Consider the following 19,820-nt stretch of genomic DNA (forward strand, 5'->3'; position numbering starts at 1 on the left):
GTGGATGAGAGTGTCACATCTCTAGAAACCTCGGGTTTAGTGGACGCACGTAGGGATGCCGATGCATTCCTTGTGATAATTTGGAAGCAAAGGAAAGACGGCTGCATCAATTGCGATGCACTTTCAATCCTTAGCTAAGGGATCCATTAGTAGAGACCTGTAAAATTCGCGGATTCATTTAGCGATAGGATAGAGTCCAAATACTTTTGACATTATTTTGCTTCAGTGATTGGGCCACAGTTTATCTGAAGAACTCTGGGCCAATGAAAAATCATTAACAGAAGAATTAGCAAATCACGATCATTCCAGTCAACAGGTGTTACGAGTCGGTAATCAATCAGCAGATGTAATTTGCACGAGTGCATAGAGGATCATGGAGTTTATCCTTTAGGGATTTGAAATCGCGAATTTTACAAGTCTCTATCTATTAGGCTAGTATTCGGATGTGACTGTCGCCTCAAAGCTATCCAGTATTTCATGTGTGATGTATAGAGCCATGCATATTTCGCGAAAAGATTCCCAGACTAGATGAAAGTTAAAACACTGTAGCATCGTCTTGTGTTTCGTGATTGGGTGAGTTTATTTCAGGTACGTGTCGATTGTTACAACACTAATCACAGTAATTAAGCGCGGAAGCAAACGCGTCCTGAGTGGCTCGGTCAAATAAGGGAACGACTTATCTCGCAGACGGCAGCCAATCACAAGGAATAAACAGGTGGTGCGGGTATACCTTGTTGCAATCTAATAGGCATTCAGGTTTTTTCCGCTCCTAGTGATGTATAGAGACCTGCAAATTTCGCGGTTTCGATGGCCTTCAGGATAGACTGCACATACCCCTGTACACTCGGGCAAATAACGCAATTTCATTGGCTGCCGACTTGTAAGTTGTCTCAGCTGGTTTGTCTGTGATTCGATCCTTCTTTGGTTGAGGGTTTATAACTGGTTGAGATTCATCCAGATGAACAGTAAGCCAATAGCAAAATTATCTAAGAGGTATATGTGTTAGAATTCTAGCCTATCACTGATGTATTGTTTACTAGCGATCCTCCCCGACTTCGCACAAAGCGATCGGCCATGTGACGTCATTCATATTTAATATACAAGTACTTATAAGCATCATGTCCTCGTAAGTGTCCCCAGTGTTTTCAAAAATTATATATCCGCTAACACGAACTACCCATAACTAAATAACTACTTTGAAAACAATATTTACAGCTTTTTTTCTCATGAAACAACACTGACAGATTTTGTTTGGAAGTCACGCGTTAACGGGTTACGTACAGCTGTCCATGTGAAAAGCAGTCAACGTCGTTGCCCCAACCCCCCAACTCCTCGTAATCCACACCCCAGAAAACAGATCCTATTAAAAATTAATTCTTACAGTTACCTCCCATTCGATACCGGTGTATCAAAAACTTCTTTTCTTGATGTTTTTTTTTTTTTACATTTGACCTGTCCAATGATTAATTATTTCATGACCGCTATATTTTATTTTCCATGAAAAAGTAGCATAACCGTTAGTCATTTAATTGTTGACTTGTATGGATGCTTGGAAGAAATACTGTCTTACGTTTTGATTTTAGTATCTTCAATTTTGAGTTAAAATGCTTAAATTATTATTTTTCCCTGTAAGCTTTGATTTTTTTTTTTTGTGTAAAGATTTCCATACAAGCTGTGTGTTAGAACTTCGTAGCTTTGACTTTGTTTCTCGGTTTGGCCGGAGTTTTATTTTCAAGTACATTGTCTACTTTCAGCACACCTATCGCAGCCATCCACAAGTGTCCTGAACGGCCCAGGCCGAATAGAAGCAATGTCTTCTCTTGCACGCGAACGGCGGTCACAGGGAAACGATCGCTAGCGCGGGCATACCTCATTGGTAGAGACCTGCAAAATTCGCGGTTTCGATGGCCTTCAGGATAGACTGCACATACCCCTGTACACTCGGACAAATAACGCAAGTTCATTGGCTGCCGACTTGTATGTCGTCTCAGCTGGTTTGTCTGTGATTCGATCCTTCTTTGGTTGAGGGTTTATAACTGGTTCAGATTCGTCCAGATGAACAGTAAGCCAATAGCAAAATTATCTAAGAGGTATATGTGTTTGAATTCTAGCCTATCACCGAATGAATCCGCGAATTATGCAGGTCTCTCATTGTAGTCTAATGAGCGGTCTTTTTTTTTTTTTTTTTTTTTTCCCCGCGAATGTTCGAGTCCTCAGTGCGACGGCGGTTGAAGAGGCTCACCTACCTGAGACCGCGAAGAACAGCAGGAACACGCAAGTCCGGAACCGCCGCATGTTTCCTTCCCCAAAGACGGCTGGCTCCCCGCTCGCACAGGCGCCGTCTCTGCGGCGTCCAGAGGCCGACTGGACCAGCTCGTGAACGAAACAACCTCTTCCGCAGACACCTTTTTTCCCGCCTTCCCACCGCCGCCTTGGCTCCCGGCCGGAGACACCCCCCCCCCCCCCTTCACTTTCCATTCTCCTGGGACTGCTGGGAGGACGTACCATAATTTCCGCGTGGCACACACGTCACGTACGATAATTTCTCCTCAAATCCTCGCGTGTGTACGATATTTACACACTTGCGTGCCATAATTATGGTGTTTGTACCATAACTATTGGATGTGCCGGAAAAAAGGTACGGAACCTCTACACTCCCCCCTCCCCTTCTCCATTTTCAAAACGAGGCGCCAGTCAACGAGATGAACGAGTGACATCTCTCCACCTCCGGACCCTCGCCCACCCCCTTCCCCTACGTGAAGCTCTGGTTGCTGACGCCATTCTCTCGAGGCTTGTTTACTAACAACGCGCGCGTGCGTGCGTGTGTGTGTGTGTGTGTGTGTGTGTGTGTGGCATTGCACGCGGCTTCGCGCCTTTCCACTCGCCCCCGGGGGCGGCCCGCCCACACGCCGGCGCCGGCGCGCGGCGGTACAGTCGCGGACGGCTGGAAACTGGCGCTGGCCGTCGCGCGGGTATCATAGAGTGGATGTTCGCGTAGAGAGAGTTCGGGCTTCTGCGCTTGGTGTTTACAGGATAAAGGTCATCACGTGAAAAAAAAAAAAAAAAAAATTGGTTGTCTGTAAAGTCGGTTGACGGACGATACTTTAACGTGACGACATCATAACAAAACAATGATGAAATGATTGCATACTTTTATGAATAAAATTGAATCATTTTTATTTTAATAATAAAAGAATAAATACTTGAAATTATACTAGTAATCAGATTTTTAAAATGCAAGAATAATTAACCTTTATTGCCGAAATTGTTGTTGTAATAAGCAATGAAAATCACATTAACTTTTCACTTCACTTTATAAACAGTCGACGAAACAGTTCACGTGTAGATGTAAGTTGTGTGCTGCCGCTGTCTTTCTTCTCCTCGGACGCATAGGCCAATCGAGTGGAAGAGAGATAGATGCGGCGCAAGCGTACAATGAGCGTAAAACGGGACACAGCGTAACGGAACAATTTGCGTAACGGGACACTTTTTCGTGCGTGCAGCCGGCGTTCATCGATTTATTAGACGTTGTCACGTCAAAATTTGTATTATTTTCAAGTGACACTTATTCACAGCCGGCAGGGTTAAGGTGGACTCAACAATGATCCGTAGCGTCCGTCCGTCATCCGTCCGTCAACTATTTGTCCGTCAACAAGCCGAGCGATTCACAACTGGCAAGAAAACTTAAGTTTTCGAGAAAAAAGATTTTTGTAGAGCGTTTATTAGTTTGATGATCATGTTTTTTTTTTTTTTTTTAAGTTATGAATAATTCGACTATGACTTTTTTGTTCTAATAATTATTTTATTTATTTATTTATTTATTTATTTCGAGCTACCATACGGTAGATATTAATTACACAGTCAATGTTTTTTTTTTTTTTTTTTTTTTTCAAATATCAAACAAAACGTATTCAAACGCAAGTTTTAAACATCGTCTGGAAACAGCTAAACAAATAATCAAACTAAAAAAAAAACTTTTCAAATAAAAGGCAATGCCTTTCAGACAATTTTTGATGTAACTTTATCCGTCCGTCCTTTGGTGGTTTAATCTTGTTAATGTTTTTACGGACGGGCGGATTGAATTTTCCGGGTCATCTGATTGGCTGCAGGTCACGTGATTGATGGACGGATGGGTGACGGACGGAAAGGACGAATCATCGTGAGTCCTGCTTATGTGTATGCGGTGACTGATCGGAGCGTATTGAAAAGTGGAAATCACAGGAAAGGTGGCACTCGATGCTAGAGAGAAAGAAAGAGAGAGAGAGAGAAAAGAAAACAAAGAATAAATTAGACAATCAGATAACTGTAAGCTCTTACAGGTTTTTTTAATGCCAGTTGTGTTAAAATTGCGATTCATCAGTGTGTACTTTATAGTATTGTTTTATCATTCAAGTCAATTTTTGAATATATCCTGTATGTTACGGATAATTCTAGAAGAAGAAGTAAATCTAGCTTTACCCGAGTTAACTTAATATTATCCAAGGTTGTATGATAAAATTTCAACACTGATTCTCTAATTCATTCATTATCTTTTTTCTCTCACTCTGACATCGAGAGCCCCATTCTTGAGATATCTACGTTTCAATATGCTCTGAGGAGTCATCGCCGTAACATATGTATTGTTGCGAACTATGTTTGGCGATCTGGGTTCGTAAGGGATAGTCCAATTAAGGTTTATTAGAGTTTTATTAATTAATAATGTTTACATTAATAATAAATATTTGTACTTCAAAATGTTCGATCACAAGTTGCTGGCACTTAAAAATGTTTATTCTTAAATCACTCAATGTCTGTCAGTTCCGCAGTTCGCTCTCCTCACTGGAACTAGGCTCGACAGTGGATCGCCCCTTGCCTCGCGCCTGTCCACACACACACACAGGCTCACGCCACTCGGTCGCCGCACTCTCACGATTCAGTAGAACTCCGCGTCGTGCCACTCTCAGGGGGTCTCTCACCCTCTTCGCCGATGATGCACTTCCCTTCACTCGCGGAACTCTCCAAACTGTCGAAACTCGCTCGGAACTCTCGGAACTGTCACGACACTCTCGCGGTACCTCCATCGCGGGTCTCGACGTGGAACTCCCGCGGAGGCCGGCGTCGCTGCTTAAGTACTTGAGGCGCCTGTCTCGAACCGACGAGAGCGGCGGTGACGAATCGCGTCATCCTGGGCCGACCCGATGCCTGAATCATCGAGAAAGGCATCGCCACTCCGCGTGGTGACCTGCGGGATTCCCAAGGCCACTCAGTGATATATATATAACAACGCTGAGGATGGACGTTGCGCGTAGAGCACTGCGGGGGGAGGGGGGTAGCGACGACCCTTGTAATCCGGCCAGGCGCGCGTGGCATGCCTTCCGTTAGTGGACCGCACGTGACCTGGCTCGTGACGCGGGAAGCCTACAACTCACTTAGTTTCGGTTCCCTACCACGTTCGTGCAACTTCGGATTTTCTCTCAAAAATTGAAATTAAAAAAATCGAAGGGTTGGGTTGGGTTAGGTTAGGTAAGGTCAGTCACAGCATGCTTGTTTTCATTGGAAACTTCTGATTTAGCGGCTGAAGTGGGGTTAGTACCAAAACGCAAAACTTCGGAAATCTTCGGAAATTCTTGCAGGGAACTGAAACTACGTGAGTTGTAGGCTTCCCTCGTGACGCCAAGGGCCGTGCAGGGCCGCCAGCCAGCTCCGAACCTGGCATCGAGGTCTGGTCTCTCGTGTTCGTAACAGTATTTTTATCGTTCTAGTGGATTATCGAAGTGTGAAAATTTACTTTATGCACACATTTCTTCCCGCGATTACCGGTGCCCCGCGACTAGCAGGGCCCTGTGAAGGCCCATTTCATTTACACTTCCCCTGTTTTTATATTGTTCTGTTAAATATCTGAACAGTAACGGGAACAGAAAAAAATGAAATATTATTGCATGGTATCACTTAAAGCGCTGATTAATATCTATTTTAATTCGTAATTTAGTATTAGAAAAGCTTTCAAATATTTGTTTTTCCCTACCAGGTGGTGTACCCGGCATTTCCCGTTTGACTCTAACATCTGGACTCTGGCCATTATTAAATAAAATTCACAACATTCACGAACACGAAGACGCAACTGTAGAACAACTTCGGCCATGGCGGGCCCAACTACAAATGTAGGTAAAAAAATTACATGATCTACATTTTGTGGGAGATGGATACTTATCTTTAAACAGCTACAGCTTGTCAGCCTTCTTGAGGGTCCTCCACTCTCACTCTCTTCTCCGACCTTAACTTAAACTTTAAGACGCCCATCTGGCATGTCCATCCAGGATAAGAGCAAAAATCAGAAGAACCAAAATATGTGGTGCAGCCAGGCCATAGCCCTCTCAAGGGGGATGCGTTGCGGCAGCAAAATGTGCTGTCGCCCACTTTCCTCATCTAATAACCGTTTTCGCCAGCACAGCAACCACCGCCACCACCGCCACCAGGCTGCATTCGACCAGACATGTGCTGCCAGGCTAGCAAAGCACAGCCGAACGCCAACAGGGCTGATACAGCAGCACGTGCCGATCACATGATAGCCGAGTAAAACATGGTGTAGTATCCACAGCGCGACCCAATCCCTCGCAGTTACCACCTGAACACAGCTGCATAACACAAAATTTTACCAAACTCCAAGTTACTGCCAAAACATGCTACCTACGATCTTAAGAAAATAACTTAAAACTACAAATAAAAACAACCGCGAAAAACCATGCCATGACTACACACACACACACACACACACACACACACACACACACACACACACACACACAAATACTTCTCAAAATCATGGCTTTATTGGCAAGTATAAAATCAGCATTGAAACAAATGCATCTACCAACTATATGATCAGTGCCTATATTTGTGTATGTGTCTGTATGTCTGTTCATTCAACAGATACAAAATATTTATATTACCTATCACAAAAATGCTAAATGTTATTAACCAGGATACACTAAAATATATCATCTAAGAATCTACTTACAAATTTATAAATATTATTAAGTTGATGCTATAAAAAATGTATCATTACTATTTGGCACTATAAAAATTACCAAACTCATATAAAACTATAATGTTAATTAAATCACAGTCATGTTTGCTTTGATAGACATCATTTCAAAAAAGGTGTTTGTTAGGCCTTTCATTTATCACAAAACACAAGTTCATTTCCTATTCGCTTGCCACAAAATATTCTAAGACATTTACAGCTATTCCTTTTAAATATATATACCGTTGTTACAGCTGCACTTTAAACATAACTCAATATTCTCATGCGCGACTTATAAGTATTCTCAAAACTGTTGCATCACAATTCTGTGCTATCCCTATTTGACACATAATGGCTCTTGCAACATTTTTGTACTGTTTCACATCAAAACGTGTCTCAAACTCAAATTTTTCCTTAATTCAGATTTACATGTTGCAGCAACTAAATATATAGGTATTTAATGCCAGTTGTGTTAAAATTGTGATTCATCAGTGTGTACTTTATAGTACCGTATTGTTTTATCATTCAAGTGAATTTTTGAATATATATTTTACGGATAATTCTAGAAGAAGTAAATCTAGCATTACCCGGGTTAACTTAATATTATCCAAGGTTGTATGGCTTTATAGCTTGTGCTCAAATAGCACAATACTATGGTAATTTGTGGCACTGTAGCTTCGAAAAGCCGCAGCCCATGTTTTCCGATTCAAACTGTCTGCCATTTTAATTAAGAAGTCTTGCAAACTGGATCGGTTTACCCACGAGTGCTACACCATCATCCTGAGTTGATGAAATTTTTAAATTTGGCACAGAAGTCCAGCCGATGTAACAGGCACTCTCGCTCATCACTGAAGTTCCACAACAATGACTCAGTCTTGGGCTGCAGTTCACGTACCCACTCATGGTGCTGGTCATGGGCGAAGCCAGGGGGGGGGGGGGGTTAGGTGTTCTAACACCCCCCCCCCTTAGCCCCCATTTTTTTTCTTATCTGAAATCAGCTTAGCTTAAAGCCTGGGTGTCTTACTACTATCACCGGCCACTGCATTGGAGGGGAAGAGTAAGCGAGCCCTACCGATTCTCCTTCCCTTCCCCTACCTCTGTCACGAGCAGAAGCTATAAGGTTGTGATGCCGTGACGGGTCCCAAGTTTTCAAATATCTTACACCTTTTGTATTTAACCAGCGCGGTAATTATATAAGCAGGTGGTGTCTGGGTAACTCTTCAAGCTAAAGTTAATTGTTTCCAAGAATAAGCCAGTTCTCCCGAAACCCAACCATTTTTATTCCTTTTTTTTTTTTTTGTATTGTCGAGCTTCGAGCATGATTTATGATTTTGAGTGAATGTGGACAAGGCACTTGAATTGATTAAAATATGTTTAATTAATATCTTACTTCATCACTCAAACAATTTTTTATTAAAAAATTTAAAATATTTTTACCATTACAATATTTAAAGTTAAGTACGTACCGAAAACTGCTCAAATAGCACTATATTACACCTTAAAATTCAAATTTTTCTGGGGGAGGACCCCCCGACCTCCCTTTAATAGGAGGGGGGACCATGCTTCTTTCCCCCCCCCGTACACAAATCCTGGCTACGCTACTGGTTCCGGTCAGCCCAAACAGTCTGCTTCAACAGGACGGTATGAAAGTCCCTGCGGCATGACTTTGCATGACTTTGCTCAATAGTTTCTTCTGTCCAACTTCGGACTCGTTCTGTTTGTACCTTAAAAAAAACGAGACCAACCAGCAGTAAGCATTGCAGCAAGCAAATTAACTAGCATTATCTTAAGTTTTGCAATGAAAATCTCTCAAACCAAACAAATATTGAAAAATTAAAAAAAAAAATACAATTAACATAGATTAGTAAATTTACAGTTTGAAAATGTAATTTATATTTAATTTAAAAAGGGCTCAAATAACAGAAAATAACCAGTGCTACCAACTTGGAGCGGATTGTACCAGGCACTGGTAACAAGAGATGTATTCACAGGCTCTATGGTCGTGTTTTGATTTGTATATCAAATGATATTTTGATCGAAGGGTATACCCAGAGAGTTAGGAATTATCAGGAGACGACATGCTATGACGCAATATGAAGTCAATTTTTTACCTAGCCATCGCCGTATTGTTCCACCCAAAACATTACGGAAATGGTGCTTGATAACATAGGTTGATAGTAAGTACGAATTAAAATCGCCGTTGTTAAAAACAGCCACGTCCATAAAATAAAATAATTTAAACAGTTTCCACGATGTAACACTACGCGTTCGACAATGTTTTGGGCGTCTAACCAATATGGCGCAACAATTAGCTGAAGGGGAAAAAAATGGCTTCACCCAATACCATATAATCCGCCGACTTGGCCACCCAGAGTATACCTTTATTTGTTTATTAACTATGTGCTTCAAGATTTTTAGCGGGAAGAAGGTGGTTATGTGATGTGGTGTGTTTGTTTAGATAACGCTTTAAAACGTAGTTATAATTATGTACAAAAAGAACTTTAAGTTTACGCCAAAAACTAATCGAAGTGAGACTACCAGACCGAAGAGAACAAATAGTGATAATGACGAAACGTCGAATTTGAGATCGTTTTCCTCTCCGTCACCAGTTAAACGGACAAGGACAGCTGAAGCAGAAGCGCTGAACACCTCAAATTGTAGCTCATTTGGCTTGAATGATAGTATCCTCTCCCGGAATCGAACCAGCACACAACTTTCAAAAGATAACTATTTTTTGAAGGTTATAACAGAGTCCGGATACACATTCTGCAATGGAGAACACAATGTTTTGAGTAAGGATCTTAATGCAGGCAATAAATTACATTGAGTGATAAATGTGTGGTTCTGTTTTTTTTTAACAAAAAATTTGTCTTTGAGTCTAAAATTTTTTTTCTAAAATAAAATATTGCAGTTAAAGTATTTAATGGAATATTTTAGAAGATAGATAAACTGTTAAAATATTTTACTATATATCATGAATGTACCCAGAATTTCACTTTGGGGGGGGGGGGAAATAGAACCACTGTTGACTGTTTACTTTCAAATTCTTTTCGTTTGTTGGTGGTAATGAGAGATTTATGATTTCGTCCCAGGGGGAGGGGGATTTTATATATTCTCTAATCCACTTCCCTGCATATGCCCTTACTGCAGATGACTAAAGCATGTTATATAGGTATCCTTGTGTTGTGTTAAATTGTCTACAATTGATTTAGAAAATTAGTTACTCGTTTGCTACACACAGCAGAAATGTGCATGTTAAAATCAAAACTCGTTCTCACAATCTTAGTATTAGCCTATTATCATCCTGATTAACTACACGTAAGGAATGCAGAATATTGCTAAATTTCCTTTGTACATATTATTCTGTATACAGTTGTATACTCTTTAGCATGACTGTATATCCACATTGACACCGTGAAACATAAAAGAATGAGAAAACTTTTGTAAGAAAATTTTTTTCAAGAAATCAATTATCACAGATAGCATCTTTGATACGATTAACTAAATTGGTAATTGTTGAAATTCTGTAAGTCTACTGTGTTGCCAAGGGTAATTTTCAGTAGTACCTAGGTTCTCTTCTGAATAATAATAATAATAATAAAAATTCAGAAAATGGTATTTTGAGTTACTCTTTTTTATTTGATTATTCTGTTGAATAGTATTGCAATATTTTAAATCATTTACCATTAGTGTTGAACAGTTGGTAAGGTTAGGTTACCTTTAAAATACTACAAAATTGTTTGAATAGTTTATTAGGTTAGATTAGCAACATGTAAAGGACTGTAAATGGTTGTTTAGATTTGTTAGGTTATAAACATGTAAAATACAGTAAATGGTTTGTTAGGCTAGTGACATTTTAATTAGGTACCTAACTGCATTTATGTAGACAAGTATAATTCTCAAAAATTCTGTTTTCAGTTGTTGTTTTTTTTTTTTTTTTTAATTTATTTAAGTATCTACACTAAGAAATACGTAGTGAACCTGAATTGATTTTGTGTTACACAGATGTGAAAAAAGGAGCATTTTTATCGAATGTGGAGCAGAATTTGGCTGACAATCCAAAGAATGTAGCAAGATTTATGAAGGGTTTGAAGGATTACTGCAAAAATGTGGACAACTTCAAAAAAGCCTTGGAATGCCCTAAGGTAATATGTTTGAAACAAAACCTGTGTGACCACGTACATACATATTTTTAAAATTTTTCTAAATTTCTGCTCTTGGGGGAAATCCTACTATTTTAGACTACTTAGCAATAGCCTGGCAGTTTTGCCATTAAAACAAAATTCATGAGATTCACAGAGCCCATTTATAAACTGCATGTACCTAACAAAAGTAAAAATATTGGCTTACTCAACTTTTTGCATTTTGCCTTGTATTTGAAGTGAAGACTTGCAATTTATTATTTTTAAGTACTGTTATTAATAAAGAACAAATTTTATTTTTTTGAGAAATTTTTCAAATTAAAATATATGCTTTAATAATGGTGCAAAAGGAAGGAAATTTTTTTCAGCATTACTACAGTTTGAAATTGTAGGATTGGTAACATATTAATCTTGCATAATTCATAAACAATTGTGGTTTTCTTGTGTTAGTTGCGATTGGCATCTTTGCTCTTGTGCATTTATTCCACGGTTTATAAACTACGCCTACAACACTTGAGGTAATGACTTGAGCTCTTTTGGTGGCTGTCAGGGGCGCAACAACTACATTTCCAGGGGGGGGGGGGGGGGGGGGGCAATATACCTTTTTCTAAAGAATCATTGATCCCCCCTATTGAAGCGGGGGGTCCGGGGGTCCTCCCCCGGGAAAATTTGTATTTCAAGGTGGAAAATGGTGCTATTTAAGCAGTTTTATTATCTAAAAATTGATTACACAGCACTTTCAGTTGCCCCCGTTTGCCCCCACTTCAAGGTTTCAGGGGGAGGGGGGGGGGCAAAATACCCTTCCCCTTCCCCCTGTTGTTGTGCCCCTGGTAGCTGTGTTAATTATCATGTCATGCTCGTGGATTCGAACCCAGCATTCTGGCATGATTCAAATTTGAAAGCACCGAATCGGTGACCAAGTAGTTCAAAGTCCCGAACTTGGAGGTCTCATCACCTTTACAGGCTCACCTAGTCAGAGGAGTATCTGTGTTAGTGATGCAGGTTGACAGGTGCCACGTTTGCTAGTGCTTCTAGCGCAGTATCGGCTCTTCAGCGCGAGGCTGTGAACTGGTGAGCAGTCTTTTCATCGTGTGTAGGTCCACTACGAGATTTCAACAGTGACCACATCATTAGATATCGAAGAAATAAAGGTGTAATGAAAATCCTTTTGAGTGCTTTCGAGAATTTTTACAGCACATTTCACGTCTAAAAATTATTTTGAAAAAAAAAAAAAAAAAATCTTTGAGCCCTTTTCATTCAAAAAGTACAGTTTAAAAATTATATATGGAAACAGAACTACCCCATTTGCTCTCAGCGCATTCTTAAATGCTTTTCGTAAACACACATCGCTCAGATACCTTGAGCAGTTTACAAATCACTTGGTTTCTTCTGAAGTTCTGCACACTGTATGTATGCCTGGTGAGGCAGACCCCTTAAGCTACGGCCACACAGAGCGCTATGCTCGCTATGTTTGCGATGTTCGCTACGCGATCACAATATAGCCAGCTGCATCTCAGGTGCCACTGGCCACACAAAACTGTGTTCGCTATGTTCGCTATGTGCGCTATGTTGGCGACGTCGCCAGGTGTTTGGTTCTTAGCTATTTTTCTAAAACGTTGCTGACTTCGCGCATGCGCAGATAAACAAAAACATTTTTTCGCGCGGAATTGTGCTGTAGGTACCCACTTCAGTGTTTACATTATTAGTATAATGTCAACGGAAAATTTTATTCGAAGAAGTAATAAAATATCCATGTTTATGGAATAAATAGAAGATTATAGAAAGCAGGACATGCGTGATAATGCCTGGGATTTGATTTCCAAAGAGGTTAATAAACCAGGTTAGGTGTAATTGCAATTTATTAGTTATTCAGTTAATGATCAAATTAAATTTCTGCTCCAATGCTTTTCCTGTAATTTAAATTATTCTTCTCAATTTTATTCTTGATTAGCATTAATATGCTATCAAACTGAGTTGTATTTATTCTAAAGTATTCAATAAATTTGGCCTCGTCCGCACGCAACTGCTTCATTAAATGATGAAATTCACCAAATTCATTTCTTTTGAGATTCACTTCATGAACCCATTTCTTTTTTCGTTTGCATACTGTGAGAGCCAACGGAATATCATCCTCGTCGGAATCATCACTCGAATCCCACGGCATGCGCCTCGCCGACATCGCAAACTACACTATTCTGTGTGGCCACCTCGTGCAGGGAACATAGCGTAGCTTTCTGAGTGGCCGAAGCTTTATGCCTTTATCACTATAACGAAGATACTGAATTTTATCACAACTTCTTACTTATTTTTTGTTCATTTTAAGTGATTTAAATATTTTCTGCAGTCTTCGAGAGAGAGTAATTGAGGTTAAAGTTTTAAATATTGTATTTCTTGTAATTGGGTATTGGCCTGGTGGCAAAATGGATTCAACTTCTCTTGTGGTATTATTTCTATATGCCGATACAATTTATTTAGTACGTATATTTATTTTGTTGAGTACCAAGAAGCAGTAGTTTTTCAAATTTACTGAAATGTTGTGCTCATTTATTTTAATTTATATCTGGTGATGAAGGTACATGTGTTGGAGATGGTTGTGTGGTGGAAATAAGGGATTGGGGGCACAGAGGGGAGGGGAATAGAGATGGGCCAACTCCTGTAGCCCTTTCGACCCTACCACCTTTTCTTCGAGCTCGCAGCCGGTTCCCCAGACCACCCCATCCAGCCTTTGCTCCCCTGACAACTTGAAATAACATTACTAGCGTTTCTATCTTCCTTCTTCCATGCAACTTGCCCCTCCCCAGGATCGCCTGTGTGTCTGTACCCCCCCCCCCCTCTCCTGTTCTCCTTCCTTTCCCATCACGACACATCTGTCTCCCGCCTTGCTGCACTCCGTGGCTGTCTCCAACTCACGCAGGATTACATTGTTCCAGCGTAAAAGTTAAGTAAATGTGGAAAGTCGCTGCTTATTGTAACTTAAGTGAAATAAAAATACTAAACAGATTATACAAGCATGTAAAAATAATAGTACCACTTTTTCTTTTATTATTGAAGGAGGCATTGTAATGTTACAAGTATGATTTTACCTGTGAAGGTTGTAGAGTTGTTGATTCCAAGAGATAAGTTGATAAACAACTAAGTGAAAGTTTGGTTATGTTAGGTCAGCTACATAAATAACTCGTAAAATTGGTGTTGGTAATTTTGTGTGTTATTAATCTAGCTGGCTCAACCAAACAACGTTTATTTTTGTTTCTTTCACTTCAGTTTTTCAGGAGCTGCAAGTAAAGAACCACTTGCAATATTTTAATGGCCCATCAGAAAAAAAAAAAGTTGTATTATGCCTGAATACAGATAAAATTTATTCCAATTTGTTCCAGTACGCAGCGATTTTCATCATTTACCAAAAATTTTGACTTGTATGTTCTGTTTTAGTTTTCGGTTGACATCTGCCCGGACGATGAGAGCTTCCACTTGCGGGCGGACGGTCTGTTCCACATGCTGCTGACGCTGAAGAGCATACAGCCCGAAGTGGTCGGGTTCCTGATGGAAAAGGCTTTGCAGCTGTACATCACGAGAACTAGGTAGAACACCATGGACGCTCATTTTTGGATTTGGATACTGGTGCGATTGGGCCGGTGGCAGGCATTTACCCTGCTTTTCCTCTCGCTCTTCTCCTGAACTGATCCACGCTCCTTGTCTTCACTCCGAGACATTTCAAATTCCCTGCCGTTCTCACTACCATCAAGTTTTCTCCCCCTTTCCGTTTGCCTCTCCTTAATAACGTTCCTAGAGTTTTCCCTCCTTCTCCCTCGCAACTCGTTGCCCCGGCTATCCCCACGCTCCTGTCCCACACAATACTTGCACACCCCAACTAGCCTATTATCTTTGAAAGATTTGTGCATTGGGGGTGCATGGCTTGATGTATGCTTTTGGACATACGCCATTGCATAGCACATGTATGTCTGTAGAAGAAAACTACAAACAAACAAAACACAAATGTGTTTCTGTGTAGTTTTCTTCTACAGACATACATGTGCTAAGCAATGGCATATGTCCAAAAGCTTACATCAAGCCAGCTAGCCTCTCCATATACCTTCTGTCCTTTTAGGCTCTTCCACCCCATTTCCTTCGTCAGCTCTGTTGGGCTACTGCAATACTCTCCCTTATCATTGCGTCAGTAATTCTCCTCTGCGTTCCCTTCATCCACCTAGCCGCTCTCCTCTGCACCTCTTCCAGTTCCCAATCAAGCACCGCTGTCCGCGGATCCCATACTGCTGCAGCATACTCTAGCCTGGGGCGTGCTAGGGTGGGATCTTTGATCTGGCTTTCCACCGTTATGTGCTCTGAGCTGTGTTTTTTTTTTATGTATAACATCTTAGCTCTCGGTATACAGCATTTGGTAGGAGTGATTTCGTGAATGCAATGGAAGTCGCATGGAACGGAAATGTGTAACCACGGTGCTGCCATCTATTGAGGGTTGCCGCCAACCAAAGTTCACAAAGCCAAAGGGAAACTTTATAGTATTAACTGTTTAATTAATTTTAATGAGATGTACAGTATTTTAATTTAATTCCTTGTTGAAAATCAGGACCTAAGCTGTGGTTTAGTATTTTTTTCAAGTGTTTCGCTGTTATCAGAGACGTATCGTATAGGTTGAAATTTTGGTGTGCTAATTAATAGAATGATTCATTGGTCAACGTAGCTGCTCCGGCAGCTAATCCTAGCGGCAGGTGCGGAAAATATGTGTGATTCGCATCCAGAAATGTAGTTGAAAACACAATGTGAGTACATTTATAATGCATTATTTTAAAGACTTCTACATTAAATTTCATTTTAATTTTTCATATCATAACTGTATTTACAACATGAGAACACAATGTATATGCTTGTTACTGAGGTTTGATGTTACACATCTCTTGTAAGTACTGAAAAACTTTATCACATTTTTTTTTTTTTTGGTAAAAATCATACATTTCAATTTGGGTTTAATTTTGTGTTTAAATTTGGTTTATAGTCTAATGAGTTTTAATTACAATATGCTAATGAAATAGTGAATTACATTTTACTTTTGTATTTGTATAAATATATTTATATTATAACTATCATTTGTGTGCTTCAAGTTAAGTTTTCAACATGTAAGTTTCGTATTTGTTTACACAATATCTGGTGAATGCACTTTATATGTGATGCATCCAGACTTGTCTCCACCTGTTTGGAATCCTCCTTCAGAAAACCTCACTGATTGTTAGTGCATAATATGATAAAATATAAAAATAGCTAGATTGAAGCCCTGTCAACTTAGCAGCAAATCAAGTTCTTATTGAGTGTGTTGCGTAAAGATTTGAGGGGGGGTAACAATTTTTTTTTTTTTTTTTTTTAAACTAGTGAAATGTGTTTTGGTCTTTGGTGTAAAAAGTAACATTTATACAATCTTTCACGATTTTACAGTGTTATGTGGTTGATGCATCCATGCTGGGCCAATAGTAATCTTAAATTTATCATCGGCTGGTGGGGTGCTGAAAGCAAATTTTAAGCAGGGCGCAGGAAAAATTAAACAACTGTGTATGCCAAGAGATAGTGATGTTGGCCGATATGTTAATTTTAAAGTATCGTTATTGTAGTATGAGCTCCGTGTGTTTGTAGTGTTTTGTCTTGATGTCTGAGAGACATATATAATCATTGCGTAAATATTTGCCGTTTTATAAAGGTATCTTTGCTTCCAGCAAACACACTTGCTAAAGAATACTGCCAATGCTCCATTCTCATCTCTCATCACACCTCATTCATTGTCTCTTATGACTTAAATGTTGAACATATGTCAAACAGTTATTCATTTGTTTTTAGAGTAATTTTCCCAAGAAGTATGTTGGGATAGTTATGTATTTATTTAGTACGTGTTTGTATGTTACAAACTTTCAACATAAATTTACATAATCCTATATTTTAGCACCAATTATTTAAATTTAAATTACCTTATTTTGGCATTTGATTAAAACATTGGAATTCATTCTCATGCACTAATTTTTTTTTATTTATATTATTTCAGGGCTTTTCCTGTAAATTTATTGTGATAACTCTGTTGCATTTTGTTTTTTGTCTTAAATTTTCTCGATAGATACATACTAAATATTATCTAATAGTGGTACAAAGTCATGCAATACCTAATTAAAAATTGTGATTACTTGGCAGGATGCTTTACAGCTCAAGAATAACATTTAGTAAACATCTGGTGTGAAAATTAGTGACTCAGCAATAAATGCAGGAGAGCTATCAAGATCAATTTATTGGAAAAAAATTTTAGTTAATAATAAAAACCAGAATATGAAATTAACCGACTCTGCATGTGAGACTGAACCTCTACTAGTTCACAAAATTTCGTCGTAAATATTATTTGTACTAACAATTTTTTTTTTTTTCCAGGACCAAGAAAGATAATATCCCTTGGGTTTATATAATCTTGAAGCAGCTGAGATTAATGGGGCCCATTGTAGATGCAAAAGCTCTGATTGAATTGTATTTCATCACTTTGAAGGATGTCGACAACAGTGTAAGTCGTATTTGTTGTAACTTTGTACTGTTTGCTGCTTCAGCAGTGAAAAGCCGCTCAGAAATGGGTGTATTACTTTTGCTAATGTAACTTTGCAAGGAAATTCTGTGTAGTACTAGCTGATGTACTTGTGTGTTGCTACAGAATACTACGGGTAGACTCTCTCGCACTGCTTATGCAAGGATTTGTGTTTCGGTTTCATATTCTACTGCCTGTTTATTTGTTGTTGTTTTTTTTTAAATTCTGTTTGAAATTATTGTTTCATGTTACCAGCGAAAGAATGCTGCTTTTTTTTTAGGTCCAGGTTGACGTAATAGCAATGTTTCCAGATATTTTTGGACCAGAACATCATGAGGAGTGCGCAAGGAAGTTTCAGTAAGTTTTATATTCTGTGATGATTCCTTGTGTCTGTGTTCTGAATAGTTGTGTGTTGTCTCTAATGACTTCATTGTCGACAAAACGTTCAAGTAAATAAAAAGAAATCCATGGAATAAATGGGTGAGGTAAACTCTGGGGTACTCCAAGAAAACTCAATGTCTCGTGGAAACATCCACTATGCTACCTACTTGCAAAATATTCATGTTCGGCCTCGTGGGGAACTGAATCTGGACCACCTTGTGGATCGCGAATGATCGCCCTATCCCCTTTTCATCGATAATTATAGCTAACTAAATTAATTTAGTATTATTGCTGCTACTGTTATTAATAGAGAAGATTATATGATGATATGACCGAAATAATATCTAAAAGCATGACAGTGCAACATATAACTGATTTAAAATATTTTCATGGACATATGCCATTGGTGGTTTTTAACTGTATGTCACAGAGAAACCGCAAGAATGAACAAGAATGATGAACACACAAACACACAGAAAACCAGCCACTGTTGTCTGTGGTGTAATATTTTTTTCCTACAAATCCTTCCACTGAATTCTTTCTGTGCTGTCTTTGTGTTTAACATTTAACCATCTGCTGTTTTCTGCTGTTTTTTCTGTGTGTTGGTGTATTCTTTTTTTTGTTCATTCTTGTTGTTTCTCTGTGATGTACAGATAAAATCAGCATGTTTGAGGGAGGGTGGGGAAGGGGTGTTTGAAGAGTTCGACACTTGTCCGCTAGGGACCACCACAAGTCGATGCCCTAGAGATGGTGGCGATTGCGGCGGTGAATTAACCAACTACCTCAAACCGCATTAGAAATTTTAACCTGGGCTGGCGACTTCTATACAGTATATATATTCAAAGCCCATGCTGTTTCTGCTCATCTCGTTTGGGACTCGCTTGTCAGTGTGCGTGAATTTGAAAATCTGGATTACGTGGCAAAACTGTATTGCCGGTCATTCGGTGCTGGTCGTCGGGACTGTCCGCTGGTGGTCGGATTGGAAGCAGGTGTGCCGGGACGGCCCGCGCTGAACTTGTCGCCCCGCTGCGCCCAGGGCGATGGTCCGGCTGGACCACGGCTTGATCCCCGCGCTGCTGGGCGTGCTGGGCCAGCTGGAGGTGAGTCCCGAGCTGCAAGAGGAGCTGAACCGGGAGACGCTGAAGATCCTGCCGCAGATACCGCTCAAGTACCTGCCCGCCGTCGTCTCCTTCCTCGTGGTCAGCCTGCCCGCGGAGGAGCTGCAGGAGGTACTGTCGCCCGCCGTCTTCTCGCCAGGTCCTTGTTGTATATGTATATGTATATACACTACTGAAGCCTGTCCTCATATGTCTGCCACAACTGACAGACATACTGACAGACTGACTGGCAACATATTTTGGAGTTTCCCAAAATAATTCTGATACGCATTAACACTGAATATAATGTTCAAGGCCTTATCATAAGTTGCTTCCGATCTGTGGCCAGGTCAGCAAAGTAAAATTCCCCCCCCCCCCCCCCCCTTCCCACCCACGTCTTCCTCTGTCGCTCCACCATTCCTCCTCCTTCACTCCATTACAGTCTTTCTCCTCTCTCCCGCACTCCTTTAACTATCTGCTCTTCCCACCTCTTCCTTGGGGTCTTCTTTTCCTGTGTACTTCGACCCCATCAAGTTATGGCCGTACCATCTCATCTTGCTTTTTTTCAACGATCTCGTTTAAGTCCTGTATTCCTGCTCTTGGTTGCACCCGTCTCGTTCCTGATATATATGCTA

General features: G+C 40.0%; 2 protein-coding genes across 3 annotated transcripts in view; one reads left to right on the forward strand and one right to left on the reverse strand.

Moving 5' to 3' along the window:
* The window catches only part of LOC134539945 (neurogenic locus notch homolog protein 3-like), a 133,152-nt gene extending 130,713 nt beyond the window's left edge, over positions 1-2,439 (reverse strand). The window contains exon 1 of one of the 2 annotated variants that reach the window (XM_063382319.1): positions 2,247-2,439. In XM_063382319.1, coding sequence (XP_063238389.1) covers positions 2,247-2,295 — 49 coding nt within the window. In that variant the 5' untranslated portion in view covers positions 2,296-2,439. The remainder of the gene's footprint in view (positions 1-2,246) is intronic. The other variant, XM_063382320.1, reaches the window with a different exon arrangement.
* Positions 2,440-9,312: 6,873 nt separating this feature from the next.
* Positions 9,313-19,820, forward strand: part of LOC134539881 (Fanconi anemia group D2 protein) — a 50,911-nt gene continuing 40,403 nt past the window's right edge. The window contains exons 1-6 of the mRNA XM_063382226.1: positions 9,313-9,795; positions 11,009-11,148; positions 14,575-14,723; positions 17,563-17,689; positions 17,988-18,064; positions 19,125-19,317. Of these exons, the coding sequence (XP_063238296.1) occupies positions 9,489-9,795; positions 11,009-11,148; positions 14,575-14,723; positions 17,563-17,689; positions 17,988-18,064; positions 19,125-19,317 (993 nt within the window). The 5' untranslated portion in view covers positions 9,313-9,488. The remainder of the gene's footprint in view (positions 9,796-11,008; positions 11,149-14,574; positions 14,724-17,562; positions 17,690-17,987; positions 18,065-19,124; positions 19,318-19,820) is intronic.

The sequence above is a fragment of the Bacillus rossius genome, chromosome 16, assembly GCF_032445375.1.
Source record: "Bacillus rossius redtenbacheri isolate Brsri chromosome 16, Brsri_v3, whole genome shotgun sequence".
Taxonomy (NCBI): domain Eukaryota; kingdom Metazoa; phylum Arthropoda; class Insecta; order Phasmatodea; family Bacillidae; genus Bacillus; species Bacillus rossius.